The following is an 18,538-nucleotide window of genomic DNA, read 5'->3' as shown; positions in this document are numbered from 1 at the left end:
ATATTGCCATCATCTATATTTGTGTGAGGTATCGTGTTGAAGAATGGTGTATATGTTGAAAACTTTAAAAACAATTTTATCTGGTTTTGTGCAGCTGATCTTTGCTGAGTGAAACTGGGAGGGAAACGTCATCTACGTTTCACACTCACCTGTCCCAAGTTTCTTTTAGGAGGGATAGAGCAGTGGGCTTTGAACTTTAAGGCATGAAAGGCGTGTCCCTCCCCATAAATTTTTTTTCAATGAAGTAATAATTATACTAATGTTTGATGCTTTTGGCAAGCATTCATGGGCTTATTTTATATCTTTCAAAATCATTAGGGATGCTTCCATTAGTGTCAGCTAGAGCAGGATCTTGTATTGCATTTTTTTTCCCATTTAACTCAGGTCGCTGTAACAGGTTACTTCTGAGATACTAGAGAGTGTATTTAAATACTTAAATACTTTAAAAGCGTTTCTACATATACACATACATTGAATAATTTTACAGAAGACCTTAACTACAGGGTAAAACGCCATAGGTGATCTACCAAAATATTTTTTCTTAATGTGTCTTAAAAAACTTAAGCCTGTTCTGTATGGTTTATAATTATTTTTTTTTCACTCTTTTTTTTAAATAAGATTACTTCATGCGACCTGGAGAGTACAAGGCATGTGTACATGCACATAGGCTGTGTAAGCAACCTGTCTAACTTTTCCGTCTCAGGTCCTCACTTAGGAAAGATTATACATGTGTAATCTGATTGGTTTTCAGTGGAACTAGCTACGTAGTGGAGTTAAACAGACAAACAAGTTTTGGTTGTCTTAGTAAATGCAATTCAGAATTTCTCCACAAAGTGTCATTGGCATGTAGGAAAAATTCCACAGTAGGAAGAAACAAAAAAAATCGACAGCTAGTGCTTGTATTCTTTGAAAAGGTAACTGCGTTTGAATTGGTAAAAGAGAGATGCTGCAGCATACCTCAAATTCTGTGAGAAATAAAAAAGAGGGAGAAATTATATTCCCTATATCTCTGTTCTTCCATTTGTTGTTTCTGATTGCAAAATGTTCTTTTGTCTCCATTCGGATACCCAGGTAGTCAAGTGATACAAATGTATTCATAATCTATGAGGTTTGGGGTTCGAAGAGAATTGCTCCCCGCAGTGTGTTAGTCCACTTTTCATTATAAAGAAGGAAGAAACATTGCAACTTCAGTTGCAATTGTGAGCTCAGTTGCAAACTTCAGTTGCACTGAACTTAGTTAAATTGGTGCAGTTGAACTGTTCAGGAATGAAAAAAAAACCCAACTTTTTAGTATTGGCAGGAGTGTCAGATGTAGACACTTAGGTGTACTTGCACCTGAATTTTAGTTTTGACAGCTTCCCTTAGGACGGGGGCTAAAGGTAACAAAAATATCTTTTTGTCTGGGTGAATTATATCCATGTATAGGACCACTTGAGTCATACCATGTGGTGGTCCTCAAAAAAAGTCCTAAATGTAGAGTGGGCTGAAGGATTAGCGTTTTTCATTGTCCGAGTAAATAAGTGGTTCAAGATTGGTCTGGGTTGGACGACTTTGGTGTGGAATGGTAAAACTCAAAATTCCTTGCTTTCACTGGTATTTAACAACCAGTATATAACAACAGGTATTTAATAGTGTTCTTCTTCTGTCTTCCATCTCTATTCATCATGAAACAGTTGTGATATTTTTCTTTTTAAAATTAACTTAAAAAAAGCATGCCAGGCAATAGAGTGCTTTGGTATGATTCACACACATGTATATACATAAAGATATTTTTTTCAAGATTCACCTTTGTGTCATTTTTTCTTCATAAAAACAGGGGTTTGTGGGAGGAGCAAGGGGGAATTGGGAAGGAAGAAAATCGTTGCCAGAAAGGTGAGAAAGCATGGAAGATAATCCATGTTTTAAGTTATCAAATTGGTTGTTACATTGATAGATCAGCCTGTGGGGTTTTATTTTCCTATATATTATTTATGTACTTTTAAGATTTAACCGTAATTCAAGCTACTCATTTCCTTCTGGAATGGTCAAGCTAAAGAAACTGCAGAATCTTTATCACTTGGAAGTTAACACAGTGCTGTTAAATAACTGACAGGATATCTTTGTGAAGGTTCTTTTTTGTGTGGTTATGAAAAACATCAATTTGCTTTGGCCCTGGTTCAGATTATCTGTGTTACACACACAGTTTTCACTATCTAATGGTAAATGTGCAGAACTGATGGGTGAATTCATTTTTTTTGAGGGTGCTGAGGGAGTTTTGCTTTCTGTTACTTGGTAGTTAATGTCAGCATGAAAATTTGATGGGTGAAGAAGGCAGGTGGGTGCAAGAACAGCTTCAAGTCAGGACATTCGATTCTTGCCCTGGACTGTGACCTATGCTGGGACTGGAAAGAGCATTTCAACCACTCGCTGTAAGGGGAAGCTATCCCCTAAGGGGTTTTGAGCCCGTAGCAAAGTTGATGTCCTTATAATTGTTTTCTAAAAGAAAAGGTGGTGGTGTTTTGTCATGAAGGCACTGGAGCAGAAAGGACTATTCTAGATTTCGTTGATGTCTTACGTGAAATGTTTGGAAACTCACTTGGAACAAGCTCCTCAACAAATGATAGGTGCTGAAGAGGAATCCAGTCCAAGTTGAAATATTTGGGAAGTTGTCCTCAAACTTACAAAAATGCAGACCTCCAAGACCAACAAACATCAGGAAGGCTACCATGGCACCCAGGTGTCTGGTTTTGTGTGCGCTCAGATCTGTCTGAGCTTAAAACCTCACCCTCTCGCTCACAAAACCTACCAGGATTCATGTTTTTGTGTGGCCTCTGGAGAACTGTATGCAGCAAACACTTCCAGAGCATGGCCGCTGGACTGAGCTCTGCAGCTCTCCGTGGAAGCTGGAAGGAAAGGCAGTCCCGTGTAGGTCAGAAATGGGGGTTTGGGAGAGGCAGCTTTGTTTCTTCCTCCCCTCATACTGAGTATCTTCAGGTAAAAGCGTGAGTTTCTGATAGTTAGGTGCCACGATGCTCAGCACTGCTTCACCTGACTGTTTTTTGTGGATGTAGGCTAGTATATCATTAGATAAATTTTAAAATGGGGTAGTTTTCTTTTATTTCTTAGGGAAATTGTGAAATTTTAATTTTATTCTTGAGTAAACCTTAGGACACCATAGCATATTGAAATTTATACCTGTGATGCCTCATGTTTTACATCTTCATTACTATTTCATTTAATCTTTACTGTTTTTTGTCATCTCTTATAATTTTGTGCATTACAGAGTCAGTAGCAGCATTGGAACCGGTAGTTGGACCTCTTCGTTTGCAACACAATTGGTTTTGTTTGCTCTACGTGGCCTTAGGGTCAAGAGACATGATGAAAGCGTGCTGCGTGTTTACTGCATTTTAGTTTGGTTAGTTTGATTGTCATTGTCTGCATTCAAGGCCATTGCTTGTATTAATTCATTTTTTGTGTGTTTCTGAAGATTCGACAGTTTAATTTCTTTAGATGCTTCTAGAATCAGCCGTAAGCCCAAAGCTTTGTTCCTAGTTTGATTTCCTTGTCAGCTCTCTGGCCTTTAAACAGGAGGTGAAGTGGATTCCAGAGCCACAAATAAGAAATGGGAGTAATACTGATGTCCATTTAGAAACACAATAACTCAGATTTTTCCACCGATAGCTGTTCACGGAAGAGCCTGCTGATCTCTCTTACACGAGGACAGATATTTAATTAGAAATACTCTCTGACATTTATGGAGAGGAAAGAGGATACTATGATTTGTGTACATTACAGCCTAGCTGTAAGAACCTAAATAATTTACCACTGGAGCACTGATTCATCTTTAGAAAGAGGTTTATGCAGTTCTTTTCATTCAATTACCTTGAAAAGAGTTCACATCATAGTAGTCATGTCACTGTTTCCATCAGCCTATTCATGTAGGTATTTGGGTTAGTAGGTCACTGAAACAGATCGAGAGGTGATAGCTGTAGGATCCTTTTTCAAATGCCATGACAACTAATAGGAGATATAAGGAAATTATCAATTATATCTATTCTTAGTGCTTTCATTGAAAGAGAATGAGAGTTATTTGGCAAATAGAAAATAAAATGTGTGCCTAGTATTTCTCGGTACACAAGGATCACTTACAGTAAACACGTCTGTTGAGCTGATGTTTTTGTGTGGAAGGGGGTGTAGAATCTCCTATCTTAAGAGTATCGCATTGGAGTGGAAAGTCTGAAAAAATAACATTTCCCCCTCTCTTTGGTCAGTTCTCATGGTTCAGCTACCATTGCACGCCTGGTTTTCATGCCTTTTCCTCCTAGGAACAGGAGTTAATAGTTCATTAAAGGAACTCTATGGCATTTTTGGTTAGAATTTCCTATTTTTCTAGTAAGTGGCTGTGTTTGTGCGTTTGTGGGGCAGCCATTAGGTGAGTCCTTTCTTTTAACTGCTGTAGGAACTAGAAGCAGCCTAGGTAAACACCTAACATTTTATTTGTCCCTCGTCATTAGGATGAAAGGAAATGACATGCTTACTGGCTGGATTGATAGCTACTAATTAAGCCCATTTTTTAGAGTTGACTAGATAATACGCAATTGTTAAAAACAACTCAAAGAGGAAACTAAGGCCCTAATGTATGGATTAGATGTTATTTGGTCTATCAAAGCAGTCCTATACTGGTCCTCTATGTCTAACTGGTTAAGCAGGTCTTTGTTCCATGGGAGTAGGTACGCTTTCAAAAGGTACTTCAATAAAACTGAAGTTCTTAAGACGTTTTGAAACCAGAACAGGGTACAGCAGCCCCTCAGAGGTATTTTGTATTGGTTTCACATTTTACCTATTGCAGGAAACAATTTGTAATGACAAGAACTCTGAAACTGAGTCATCTCTATTTTTTTCTTTAAAGGTCAGGTTGTTTGTGTGAGCAAATATCAAAGGTGCCGTATCAGCTCGGATCGAAGACCCAGCTTGCCGAATGTCTTATCTGCAGCGGTGGCTGGTGGCTGATCCGTAGGAAAGAGCTGTAAGAAACAGGATTTGAATGGATTTAGTCCATCCTCGTTTCTGAAAGTCAGCAATTTAAGAGCTTGATGATGGAATTTGCTATAAGACTTCTGGAAATAAACTGTGTCAGTTTGAGTTAGCGTTGAGTTCTTCAACTGACTGAATTCTTTGGAGACCTCTGAGCAGTTTTATGATACGTGAGTTTGCTTTATAGAAGCTGTGTTCGCTTTTCCTTGGTATGTCATTATATATATTCATGTATACACAAATTCTATTCTGCATACTTTACTGGAGTCTCTACTGTTCCTCGTGCCACAGAAGGCAAAGTTGTCTGAGCAGTAAAAATCTTAACCCTTTCTGGTTTCCCCCCCTAATAAAATTCACCAAAAATCTGATGTCCACACTTTAGGAATGGAGGGTTGATTTAGCATTTAAAGCTGGCTAACTTAAAAGACGAGTCTGCTATAAATAAATACGTCTTCGTAAGTTACTTTAAAATTTTGGAGACTGTCTTCTGGTCTTGGCCATTTGTTCTGTATGTCTCTGCTGATGCTTCAGAGTGAGAGTTCTCTGTAAAGAGAAGCTTTGTTGCAGGATGGTCCCCAGGTTTCTCTTTAGTGAATATGAGCAGACAGAATTCATTTAGCTTTTCCAATATGTCCTTACCTTCCTTGCATACTTTAGTATCTTCATCCTTTGGTCCCAGTGACCTGCTGGCAGTCTTCCCTGCCCTGATGCTTTTAAAAGCTTATGTAATTTTTTTGTCTTTAGAGAAATGTTTTTTTCATGGTCTTTGTTGGCTTGCATTGTAGTATGACATGTGCTTTGCTAGGATTTGAATGTTCTTCTATTTTCCTATTTTGGATACCATTGCCAGGTTTGACAAATCTGTCCATTCCTAAAGCATCTTTATATATATATATATATATATACACACACACTAACTGTAAGAACACTGACTCCAATATATATATAGGAGTTAGTGTTCTTTCTTTGTGTTTATCTAGAAAATGGGTTTTATTTATTCTTTAGTTGCTTTTGAGGTTCTGTTCCTTTTGAGGCAAGGAGGAAAAAGGAGACGATTGCAACTATCCAGTAACCCAGAGTGTTTGTCTGCCCCCTGTTTACCTGTTTTATTTTCTTATGTGCTAATGGACAATACGCTGTAAGAGCAAAATTATTGTGAGTCAGGAAATCTTGGACTTTTCACCTTCACTGAGATGCTTTTGCAGATTAAGCAAGCACAGAAAACTTGTGATAATCCAAACTAAAGCATTTTGTAGTTGGATGGTAGTTGAAGAGAATGGAGGCTGTCTTTAGTCCTCAGAAAAGACAGCCGGGTTTAGTAGTCCAGAGCACTAATTAACGGGTACTGATTTTTGTTTTGGTTTGGTTTTTAATTCAGTTTGAGCCCTGCTCTTTGTGTGTAGCGCAGAGAACATGTGGCTTAAATGCTGAAGTGTTAGCATGGGGCTTGGGGGACCAGGGTTCATGTCTTGGCTCAGCTCGTGGTCTTCCCAGGGGTGTGCCTTCATGGTATTCTGGAAGCAGAATTTGTTCCAGAGTCTCCGGAGTGTTCAGAGCCTGCTGGAGACCATTTGAAAGTGGTTAGCGTGGTGCCAAGTTCTGCTCAGAAGTGGTTGGAGCTTCACACTACCAGCTCAGACTTTGTACCCTGCTTGCTTTGTTCAGAAGGCTTGCTGTCATCTCAGAGCGTGGGCAAAGTTCACTCTTGTCTGCTTGGTAACCAGTAGGTGGAGAAGTCTTGTGTGACCTTCAGGAATACCTTTCTTTTTTTGTGTTCCCCTCCATTCCTTCTGTAGAAAGGGGCTAGTGATCCTTTGCTTTAGGGTTTTGTTTACCGTGGTACTCAAACAGTACAAGGAGGAACCTTATGAGCAGGTGGGGGTGCGAGTAGAAATGCATTGGGCAAAACTTCAGCCCGGTGTGTGTGCCTAAACCCTTTCTAGGTTTCTAACACTGGTAAGTGTGTCAGTTTGCTTTTGTTAAATGAACGGCTGGCGAATCTGCTTAATTTTTACCAGGTGGTCTCCAGAGGTATGTAAAAACAGAGAAGCATTCTCATCTCTTCATTTCGATACTTGCAGTAGGTGACCTTTCAGTTTTTGTCTCAGTCGATATGCCTGGATGTTTTATAAATGTTTGTCTAAACCAGAAAGAAGTAAAAGTTGATTTAATAACCACAGGTGACTCATAGGAAGAGCAGCCTCACTTCGGTAGGGTTGTTGCGAGGTTAGAACGACGGGGGATGCCGCAGAGGGGCTCGTGGGTTTTGGTGTGGCGGTCTGGGGAGTTGGGCTTGAGGCTGGTGAGGCCGTGGGGTGAGAGGTTCCCAGGTACCAAAACCTCTCCGTGGTGTGTGGCTGAATGCGCTGAATCTCTTTAAAGGCCAGAGGGGCGTTACATGTGGAGCCTAAATCTGGTATTATGGCACTAAAGCCTTTACTTGCTTGGCTGAGCGGGTTGGTTTAGTCTCACCTGTTTTAGGGACGCGTTGATTCAGTTGCTCTGAAGTAGTTACCGCTGTGACAGAGCCTGTGTGAATTTTCAAGAGAAGTTTCTCACTTTCTGGTTATGCCATAGGTGAATTACTGCTCTGAAGCTTTATGGGTTTGGGCAGACGTCTAGCAGATACTGTGTTGGAGAGGGAAGTACACAAGGAGGTGGCGAAGAAGGACATTGCCTATGTTTCGGGTGCTATTAGGAGCAGCTCCGAGGTTTCCTTAGCTGCTGCCCCTGAGAACTCTGCTGTCTTGGGCAGATCTGCAGCCTGTCCTTGAAAAGAGTTCTTCGTGCTCCTAGTGCATCTCATCTCCTGAGGGGTAACGTGCTGAAGGGACAGTGAATTGACTTTAACAGTATTTGCTCTTCGCCAGTGGTTTTGATTTCTCTATAAAAACTCGTATATCTTTATGAAATAGAGAGAGCTCCAGTTGTATTGCTAAATCTAATAACAACAAAACGTTGGATACTTCTGAAAGGAAACGTTTCCTAGGGTGCTGTCTGTGCAGTGATGGAGATGAATTGCGCTGCCTTGCTGGCCTTTTGTAGGAGATGCCAAAGGGTGGAAGCTTGTCTTCCCAGGTCGCCCATTGAATCTTGTCGTGCCTTAATGTGGTTGTTTCTCTGGACATTGTAGCTTTGTATGAATATTAAAAAGATGGACTGAGCTACAGCTGCAACAAAGTGCTGATGACAGAAAGCTCTTTTCCCCTCTTTCGTCCAGCACAGGAGAGTCTGTGTCAGCTGTTTCAGTATCTGAGGACTGGGCGTTGGACTGAATAATGGTAGCTTAGCCTTGCTCTGAGACAGATGGGTGTGATGTTAGTGAGAGGAGAAAGTCTGTAGCTGACAACTGGTGTGAGTCTGCCCTGCGGATCAGTTGTCTGAGCTTGTTGCTGTGCGGGGTACTTGGAGCTGTGGCTCCGGCGTAATCCTTTTTGTTGTGTGGGCAGAGCTTGGTACCTGTGTTTGCATCTGCACTGGGTTACCGCAGGAGCTCCTGCTCAGGATGTAGATGGCAGAGTGTGTGTGGAGATTAGCTGGGCTCAAAGTGATTTTTATTTCTTTTTTCCTAGCTAGCTTTTAGAGGAGCGAATGATGCTCCATGTAATTCACTGCCATCGGTCGGTCTGATTTTAATGGCTCTGAACCCGTGGTGTGAAATGTTCGAGGCTAAAGCCTAGGCTGGGTTGGGTTAGAGGTGGTTCCTTTGTGGGGAAAAAAACATAGTTACTGTTGGTAGCCAAAGGAAATACAGAATTGCTCAGCGAAAATGTCGGGAGAGGCTCTGAGTCACTGCTATCTAGCTGCGGGCTGTTTGGCTCAACCTGGCTGTCTGGATACGTTTGAGTACTGCATTGTGCCTTGGCAAGAAGGGGAAGGGGCCACAGGTGAGCTGAGAGTAGTGAATTCAGCCTGGCTGCCAGATACCATTTGCTCCCGGCTTCTGTGCAACAGATGCCACCCACTGCCTGTCAGGGCAACAGTAGCCCGGCTCTGTATTTGAGGCGGCAGCAGCTGCTTGCTGCTCGCCGGGCGGCTGCAGAAGTAACAGCCCGGCTCTCTGTGTTGGGAGCAGCAGTTGTCTCCTCCGCTTCGCCGCGTAACAACTGCCTGGATCTCTGCAGCAGGTGCAGGAGGAGCATTTTCAGCAGCAGCTGCCGCCAGATGGGGAAGTCAGCTGCTTTCCTGCGATGTGGAGGTAGGCTAAAGCCTTCGCTGTTGAGGTGGGGGGTCACAGAGGGGCTCAAAACCCAGATCCAGCTGTTATGCCTGCCAAGGTCAGGCTGCCCCGCGAGGGCTTTGGAAGAGCAAGTCTTCCATCGTACATTATAGCTTTCTGTAAGCACCTCCTAGGTTTGTCTTGGGTGCCTGGAAGTCTGTCTGCCCTGCAACTTTTCTCCTGTTGAATTATGTCCTCGGTGGCTACTTTACTTTTTAATGGTGATTAAGGTTGCTTTAAATTTAAAAATTGGACCCCTAATGGGTAGCCGTGAAACTTTGCCCTAAGGATAAGCTCTCTGTCAGCAACTAAGGTGATGGTTAAGCTGTGAAGCTACCTGAAAAACATTTTGAGAAGAGCTGTGAAATTTTACGGTATGCAAATCTAAATCTGGCTGGTAGAAACACACACCTGGTATGGAAAAGCAGGACACTACGGAAGTTATTTTAACGTTCGCTAGTGTTATCTTCAGAGTCTGTGCTTGTGCATTCAGTGCAAACCAGTAGTTTATTCGTCATCATATTCATTTTCCTCTGAAAAATCCCAGAAGAGACTCTCAGTCCCTAGAGAAGTGCTGTAGCTGCTGTGAAGGGTAATAATGCTATCCTAGGTTGAGAGGGAATTCAGAGAGGAGGTGAATGCACTTGTTCAGACTTTTCCTCCCCCTTTGTCCTTCAGATAAATTCCTTGGTTTCTTTTTGGTGTGTAAAGGTTTGAAAAACGGTAAACCTTGGAGGTTTTTCCTTTACTCTGGTAGTTTAAGTTTTAAACTTGGATGATGTTCTGGCTGTTGACTGAATCAAGATTTAGTACTTTGCTAGTAGGAATTTTCTTCTGAAATATTTAATGTTTTCTATTAAACAGGTCTCTTATGAAAATAAATCTGAGTTAAAAATCAGTTAAACTGAATCCAAACAGAATTCTCAGCATCACTCTGCGTAATAACAAACGTGGTTTTGCTTTTTTGGAGCTCATACTTTCCTATATTTTGAAGGTTTTCATCTGGTTTGTTCTTTTTTTTTTTTTTTCCCTTGTGTAGAATGAAAAGCATAAGAAAGCAAAACCCACACTTTCTGTATGTATTGTAAAGAAGTAAGCCCTGGGATTCTTAGTCTGGCTTCCTAAAGAAGTAAGGCATATAGGAATATCGTACCCAGGTGTCCCTGCAAATAACTTTTGAACCCAGGTACTCCTCCCAATGAAGTTCTTCCAGATTTCATGAAAATAGAGCCAGACAACCTGGAAAAAAGACCATAAGAACAAGGCTTTATAAATATGCCAGCCACAGGAAAAGCCTAAATCAGCACTTGCAATTAGGGATGAGACACAAACCCAGAAGGAGCAAGACTTTATTAGTTTTGTTGCTCACAGAGCCGGATGGTTTCCTGTGTTATCTTCCCGAAGAAAAGAAAAGCAAGTGTAGGGCAGGTTGTGCTGGGACTGATCTCCCCCTCCAGAAGTCCTTGGTGACACGGTTGTCAGCGAGGACTTGCTTTGTGTGCTGCTTCCTTAGGGAAAATAAATGAGGTGCAAACCAGATGACTTTCTTGAATTTATAACGCAGGAAAGAAACTCTTCTTTAATTGTCTTGTGGATGTTTAGACCAGTGGTGGAACATGACTTGAGGCAGAAATTTGTATGTGAGAGTTTGTAGTGTCTGATTCAATTCTTCTTCATGTTGAAATGTTATTCTGAAGTCACAGTCTGCTGTGAATGTGACATTGACGCATGTTAAGGAAGATCTTAAAGCCTTGGTTTTGCGGTTAGGTTGAGTAGCGTTCATTCATCCATTGTCATTCAGAAATGTTTGTGTTCTTTTCTATTGACAACCAGCAAAATTAGTTAATCGGGAAAGTGAAATCTTAATTGATTTTGAGCAGTTCTTAAAAGTGATTGTAAAAGTGGTCCAAGGGCGTTCTACAAAACTGCTCTCCTTGCTTATTAAGAATCGTGTTATCTTTCTTTAACACCTGTAAGCATGGAGACATGCTGGTTGGAACCATGGAATTCTCTGAAAAGTCATGTGGGGTTTACAGGGCTGATCAATTGCAAATAGTGGCTTTTAGTTTCTAAACCAGCCAGATTTTAAGTGTATTTCTCTTTGCTGTAAATAGAACCTCAGACTGTCACTTCAGCAAAACTTCAATTGGCTTTTTTTTTTTTTTGTAATTTCTTTCTTTTTGTGTCATACATTTGTTGTTGTAAACTGAGAAAAGTCAAGACCGAGCATGGAAAATGTATGACCTGATGGCTTTGTATGTCTTGGGAGGGAGGGGGAGAAAAAGGGTTTTCTTCTTTGTTCCCATCTCCCTGCCATTTTCCTCTCTTAGCACATAAAGCAAAACGATACATCTTTGGAATCGGGAAGACTGATCTGTTTGCTGCTGCTATCTAACTCTGTACTAGTGCTACTAAAACGTTGGATGTTTTTTATGTGGCTTATATAAAACTTATTTGTATGAATGTGTTTTTATTCAACTGTGTGGTGGAGCAGAAGGAACGCTATTATGCTTCAGATCTTGTAAAAGTCTGAACTCATCTGTGTGCTTGAATACTGAGCATAGCTTTGATTATGATGAAAGATAAATTCCAGAAAGAAGTGTAACTGTGTCCGTTTCTTCCATCTGATGAAATACATCTGATATCATTCAGTGTGAATGGTAGCAACTACGTGGCGGAATGAATAGCAGCGCTCTGTCTGCTGAAGTTGAATAGTTGGAAAGGTACTGATATCAAAAAAAGAGAGGGTGCTGGACCAAGGTTTTCACTGAGCAGCAAGGTGCTCTCTTGCATTTGGAATTAAGCTCAATTTACAGTACCATTTTGATGGATGTTACCACTACTTTAAAAATCCTGTTGAATTACATTTCTTGAACTATTATTCCAGCCAGTGTATAGGGCTAGAACGAAATACAGGCTTTTTATCTGAAAGGAAAACACTTTAAATGTTCCATTAGATAATCTTCATTTTAAATAGTTTCACAAGGGTGCTCCTTTGCACTTGGATCGATCAGAAAGTCACACCTGCCACCTTCTTCTCCACCTACAGGGCTTTTAACACCCACAGTGCGTAGGGGTATCAGGCGATGGTGGAAGCTGTAGAGTTGGGTTTGGTTTTAGACAAAAACCAACTCAAAATAAGTATTTTTGTAGTTCTTTTAACGTAATATGTGTTTCAGAGTTTTGAACCTAGAAATCTCAAAGCATGTTTATGAGACAGAACTGTTGTCCTAAGTTACAAACAACTACTTGCTTCTGCGTGTGGCTTGCTCGAGGTTACAGAAGAATCTCCTGGTGGAAGAGGGAACTATATCCAAAACTCTGGGTGTTTGAAACATGGAATCTGACTTTTGCAGTATCCTCTCCTAACAGAAACGAAAGACCTATACGTTTCCTGTCATTCTGCTGAAATTAATTTTTAAGTATTAATAGTTATTTTGATCAATGCTTTTAATTCAGTTTACTATTTCTTTTTCTTTTAGGCATGTACTGGTATAGAAAATATCGATGAAGCTATAACTTTGCTTGAACAAAATAACTGGGATTTAGTGGTAAGTATTTTAAGAAAATGACTTTAGATCGACAGCAATGTGCCATCTTGCTAAGAGAGCTATTACCTTTATTTCAAATTTGCATGTTTCTAATGGCTGGGGCAAACAATTTATATGCAGACTCTGTCTGGTCTGCTAAAGCCTCATTGTCAGGTAACAAAATACTGAGTTGCACATACCCTGGTATACTTTGATTGTCTTCATGCCACTTTTATTTGTTTCTTTTTCTTTCTCTGAATCAGCATTTCACATCGTGTTTAGTTTCCTGTTTGTTTAGTCCTATGCTTCATTTTCTAAGTAGTGTAAGTAAGGCGGCATTTTTGGAAGACACCTTGCATACGCACACAAGATTCCTGAGAGTGTAAATGCCTGTGGAAAAAATAACAACTTCTCCAATTCTTAATATATTTTTAATTTGAAAATGAGATGCTTGCTCCTCTATTGCTAATGGACATGCATAATTCAGATTAAGGCTGTACCTGATTTAGATTTGGTATTATCCAGACACAAACAGAATAAACAGCAAGCTCATCCTAAGAAGACTATTGTCTTGTTTGTAACAAGGTTCAGTGTGCAGACAAATATGGGGAAAATAAACAGATAAAACAGGTTTATATATTTTAAGGTAAACTCTCTGCCCATGTAGAGAGTTATCAGCATGATTATCAGCATAAATAAAGAAACTATTAATTCATTTTCTTAAGGTGTAAAAATATAAACTAAAACAAAGTGATCTTCCTTTAAACTGCAATACCTTTTATTTCCTCTTTTTTTTTTTCCAAACAAGTGAACTGAGCATCAATCCAAATGATCAGAAATTTGCTTTAAAAATGAATAAATTAGTTTATCTGAAACTGACTTTGGATACAGTTTCAATTGTCTGCCACATTGTGCTTCCAAAACATTGTTTAGAGTATTCTCCATGTTTTAATGATTACAAACTAAGTGTCACAGGGATGGTGAAGTTTTAAGCAGTGTTTGCTAGGATGAATGTTGTATTTCTTTTGAAGCACAGTGATTAAAATGACGTGATATTGTAACCTATTGTAATCAAACTCTCTGTACTCCAGTCACTTGAAGCCTTGTGTTTAAAGTTAGTATTGGCTGAAGTATACCACGTCTTCATTTGCAATGTGTCAGAATATAAGCAGGAATGAGAAAACGATGTGCATAAGGGTGTACCTATCATGTACGTGTCTTTAAACAGGAAAACCCGAATGTGTGTTGGCAGAGTGGTACCGTTAAAAACATCCTTTGCCACAGTAGTTTGTTGTGTTGTAGTGGGGGCTGTTTTAAAAGTTAGTGTTTGTTATGTGAAGGCAAAGAGTGCCTTATGCATTTTAAGGTCTTAAGGTCCTCAATATGATGCATTAAATCAGCTGAATATGATTCTGAGGGTTTTGTAAAGTGTACGCTTAACATACGGTAAATGCTCACAGGTGATGTTGAAAAAGAGAATTATGATGAAAAATGTTATAAACAACTAAGTGGATTTGTTTTTATTTATTTTTTCTTTTGAGACTCCAGAATGAGCAGAAAGGGAGTGGAGTACTCACAGCTATGAGAATCCCTTTCCATACTTCATTTTATTAGTGATGATTAAATGATCTAGAAGTAGAACATAGTGGGAAAAGAAGTAATGACCCAAAAATGCAAGCTTAAAAAAGGCATATGGAAAGTAAGAAAGGAGAAATAAATTAGGGATGTAAGAGGTACTTCAGGAAAAGTGTCTATGAAAAGGAAATGGTAAGTCGTGGAAGAAAAATAAACGAATTAGGGTGAATAAAAGTGACGAAGATGCCCTGAGACTGTCATTAGAAGGACATTGGCTCTTTATTTTATTAAGAGCAACCTTCTTCTAAAAAGGATTGGAAACTAAATTATGCAGAAGAGTGAGGAAAGAGGAGAGAAGACAAAAGAAATATGAAGGCAGAATGTAAGAAGAAAAAGAGTTTCTAGCTTGAGAGAAAAATAAACCTGTCATTGTTAGGCAAGGGGTTTTAGCTTCTCAAAAATCAAAGCAGCACATGAAAAAAGGTTCATGACTTAAGAGAAACATAGGGATTTTGTATTTTAAAATTGAAGTTGTAGAATAAAATTGTAATTTTTCCTGGTATGTAAGCTTATTTTTTGAGAGGCTTATCGCATAGGTCTTTAGTGTGTGTGTGTAGTGGAGTTGTGTGTGTGTGCGTGTCCCTGGTGATTCAGTAGGCAAGTACAGAATCAGCCCCAAGAAATGAGGGAGGAGGGAAGGCTTTGTTTTTGATTAATTCAAAAGGTCTTGGATGTTTTTAGCTCAAATGAAATTTTTAAAAATGTATATGCAACAAACGTCATGCTACAAGTATTATGTTTTCAGGTAGTTTTTTGAGATTTTTTTGTTTGCACTATTGCAGTATTCCTACTGCTTGTTTTTTCATACTTCTTTTTTCCCTGGTCTTGTTAGTAGATTTTGCATCGAGTGTTAAAATGTCATGTACATCTTTCCTGTTACTTGAGTGAATGTTGCTGTGTTTTTCATCTTTTGGACATTAGGTCTTACTTGTAAAGAAAAACGAATATTGCCTAAGGAACTCCTTTCTTGGTTTAGTTGTTCTAATAGCCACCTTTAAAAAAAAAAAAAAAAAAAAAAGAATGCATCTGACTTCTTTTTTCTTTGTAGTTTAGGATGGAAACATCAGCTCTCTATTTTTTAACTTTTAAAAATCCCATTTCGATCCCCACACCCTTAGAAGTCTTCATGTCTCTTCCTCTGTATGGGATACTTACAGATAATATAAACAACCATTAACTTATCTTCCACCTGGAACCAAACAACTTGGATTCAAACCTGAGCTGTGTATATTTTTAGTGTTCAAATCATGTTTGTAGCTGTTTGAAGGGATACAGGAAACTGTCATTCATGAATGTTGTGTTGGCTTTGTTCAAGTGCTGAAAATCAAGTTGATCATGCGAACGCTGTAGAGGAATTCACATGCAGTAACAACATATGATCCCACCAAGCAATTCATGAAGTTTTAGCAATCTTACCAGTAATTAGTTTCCTACTGTTGCATATGACTTGGCCTTTGTGGCGTTCTGCTGCATGAAGTGGCTTAATTTTTTTTTGGGTGTATTGGAACACAGTAGCCTAATTTCTGTCCTTATTAGAGGCCGAGAAGTAAAAAGTTCTCTGTGTCACTGGAAATCTGTAAGATTAACATAGATAATACAGTGATCTCTTTAATCTTCATCTCTATGGAACTGTTTTTCAGTAAATGGATCCAGCAACTCTTAAGCCTGCAGGGATTGCTAATTGTTATTTCCTGAGTGTTGTTTCTTTGACATCTATCAATTTACAATAACTTTTAACGTCTGAGGGAGCAAAAGTTAGGAATTTGCGTGCTATAAAGTTTGATGGTTTTATAGCTTGTTCATTCAAACTATGGCCTTCTGTTTTGGCATTTGAAGGTAAGAATGACAATATAAATGTATCTTAAACTTTGTGTAAAGACAATAAAATAAAAGTATGAAAAACCCCAAGTATGTGTCTTTTGAAGTGTTTCTGATGATGGTCTGTGTTTGAGGGAAATGACCTATTAATGGCATAATTTGTAATCTGCTTCTTGGCTCTATGTGATATGGCCTTCATGCACATGAGGTTGTTACATGTGTGATAATTCTGTTCTCCTGATACCAAATACCAGCATCTGTGAATAAACCTCATCTCCTTTACCTTTCACCGATTTTATGAAAAACACAAATCCTTCACATGTAACAAGACTTTATATTCTCTACTGGTAGTCAGAACAGGATTTTTGGATAAAAAACTGGATTCAACATACTTAATTTTCTAATTTTTTCAGTATGACCATTCCTGTTGTTACTCATTTGGAGGTCACTAGTTTAAAGTTGTTTTTATTTCAGTCTTTTCCAGTAGATGTGGTGATATTAGGTACTGCTTAGCATATCACTTTAAGAGAATAATCATTTTCATCAAAATAAAGGTGGGGTTATCCCATGTTCACTTCACTGTAAAAATTGTGTGTAATTAAAAAAAAAAAGTCTAAAAAACTCATGTTTTTATTTTCAATTTAGATTCTTGAAATGCCCTTTGTGCCTTCCTGCTATACTTAGCTTTGTTGTTCCATGCTCAAAGCACAGTCTGATTGCAGTGAAGCCAGCAGCTGAGTGCACCTGGAAATGACTTGCAGTTTCTCTCATACAGAGCTTCCAAGAATCAGCTGACAAAAAGCATTTCTATACCTTGGAAGGAGAAAATTGTACATTTTGAACATCTGTTTTTATAAAGCTTTTACACTCAACTATAAGTTTTTGCTTTTTAATGGATAACTTGAACAGATGATTAGTTCACTTTTTAAAACCTCTTAAATCATTATTATTTGTCAGGGCTTTTAATATAAGTATCCATTTTGTTTACATGTATATGCTTATATTTCTTTCCAAAAGACAACATCACATAGAAGTAAATAAGTTTATTTTTTTTAAAGAAGAGGAAAAAAAAAACCCTTGAGCTGAGAAAAGTGAGTGAAGCTTTACAATTTTTCTTTTTAATTTCTGTTGGAAGTGCCATTTTAGATGAAATTCCTAGGCAGAAAATGGTCCATTGCCTCTTGACAGTTACCAACCATCCATTATTTGTATCTTTCACTTTCTAACCACTTCCTTAGTTCTTTTCTTAACAATGTGCAGTAAAAAAAAATAAATCACAGTACCAGCTGGTAAGAACTAAAACACTAATGATTACTTTTATCTTTTTTTTTCCCCAACTGATTAGCCCTGGAGAAGCTTTGATGAGTTACCTCTTTGTAGGTTTTTTTTTTTTTTTAATTGATCTGAATTAGTCTGCCCCCAGAACCCAGATGATTAATTTACTTGGCACGAGGCCATTTCTCTTCCCGAAACGTGGGACAATATCGTCATGTGCTTGGCAGCTCCCGTTTCATTCTAAGCTGTATTTCAGTGCCTGCAGAACCAGGACTACACGTGGTGTTTGGTGGTGGCTCACCACGTTTGCCCCTTCTGCCTGGTATTGTTGACCTGCTGTTTTCTTTACTTCAGACTTGCATACTGAATATGGCACGCATTTGACAGCACTGCATATGGGGTTGGTGAAGTTGCTAGGACTGGATCTGAAGGGTTTTGTCTGTTAGGAGCACAGACGTATATGTGCATTAAGAGCATTCTCCCTGGGGTCAAATGAACAATCGTGTCCACCTATGGGAACTAGAGGTTTGTATTCTCCCTCTGCCTTTATTTATCCTTTTTCTTTCCCTTCTGCATGGGTGTCCTGTCAAGTTACTGCGCTGAGTAGCCCGCATAGCATTGAAAATCCTGCTGCGAGCAGAGCCGAGGAAGAAGGAAGCTCAGAGCTGTAATGCCAAGTGATGGTGGTGGATGGGCTTCTCGCTGGTGCAGGCGTGCTGCAGGCACGGTGCCTGTTCTCCAGGAAATACAGGAGTTGCAAGTTTCTTGTGTGCCCAACTGCAGCATTAACCTCTTGTAGCAGGAGACAATTAAATTACATGTGAACTTTTTGCTTTACAAAGGCCCACAGAAGTCTCTTTTGGAAGTCATTAATGTGTTTTCTGTTAAATCAGGATCCCTGCTTGCAAAAACTCCTTTGATTTCTTATTCTCTGTATTGACAGCTGTTTTGCAGCTCCCAAAGTGACATTTCTGTATCTTTGAGTTAGCTCAGATGCATGCTGTGCATTTTATATGCAAGTTTGTGGCAGCTGGGTGGTAGCAAAGAA

General features: G+C 39.3%; 1 protein-coding gene across 4 annotated transcripts in view; it reads left to right on the top strand.

The window, feature by feature from the left end:
* The window catches only part of FAF1 (Fas associated factor 1), a 164,917-nt gene that overhangs the window by 5,629 nt on the left and 140,750 nt on the right, over window positions 1–18,538 (top strand). For all 4 annotated transcript variants that reach the window (XM_048061903.2, XM_048061902.2, XM_067001861.1 and 1 more), the window contains one exon: window positions 12,715–12,783. Coding sequence is in view for 1 of the 4 variants with exons in the window: in XM_048061900.2 (XP_047917857.1) it covers window positions 12,715–12,783 (69 nt within the window). In the remaining 3 variants the exon portion in view is untranslated. The remainder of the gene's footprint in view (window positions 1–12,714; window positions 12,784–18,538) is intronic.

The sequence above is a fragment of the Anser cygnoides genome, chromosome 8, assembly GCF_040182565.1.
Source record: "Anser cygnoides isolate HZ-2024a breed goose chromosome 8, Taihu_goose_T2T_genome, whole genome shotgun sequence".
NCBI lineage: Eukaryota > Metazoa > Chordata > Aves > Anseriformes > Anatidae > Anser > Anser cygnoides.
This window is presented reverse-complemented; position numbering and strand designations above follow the sequence as displayed.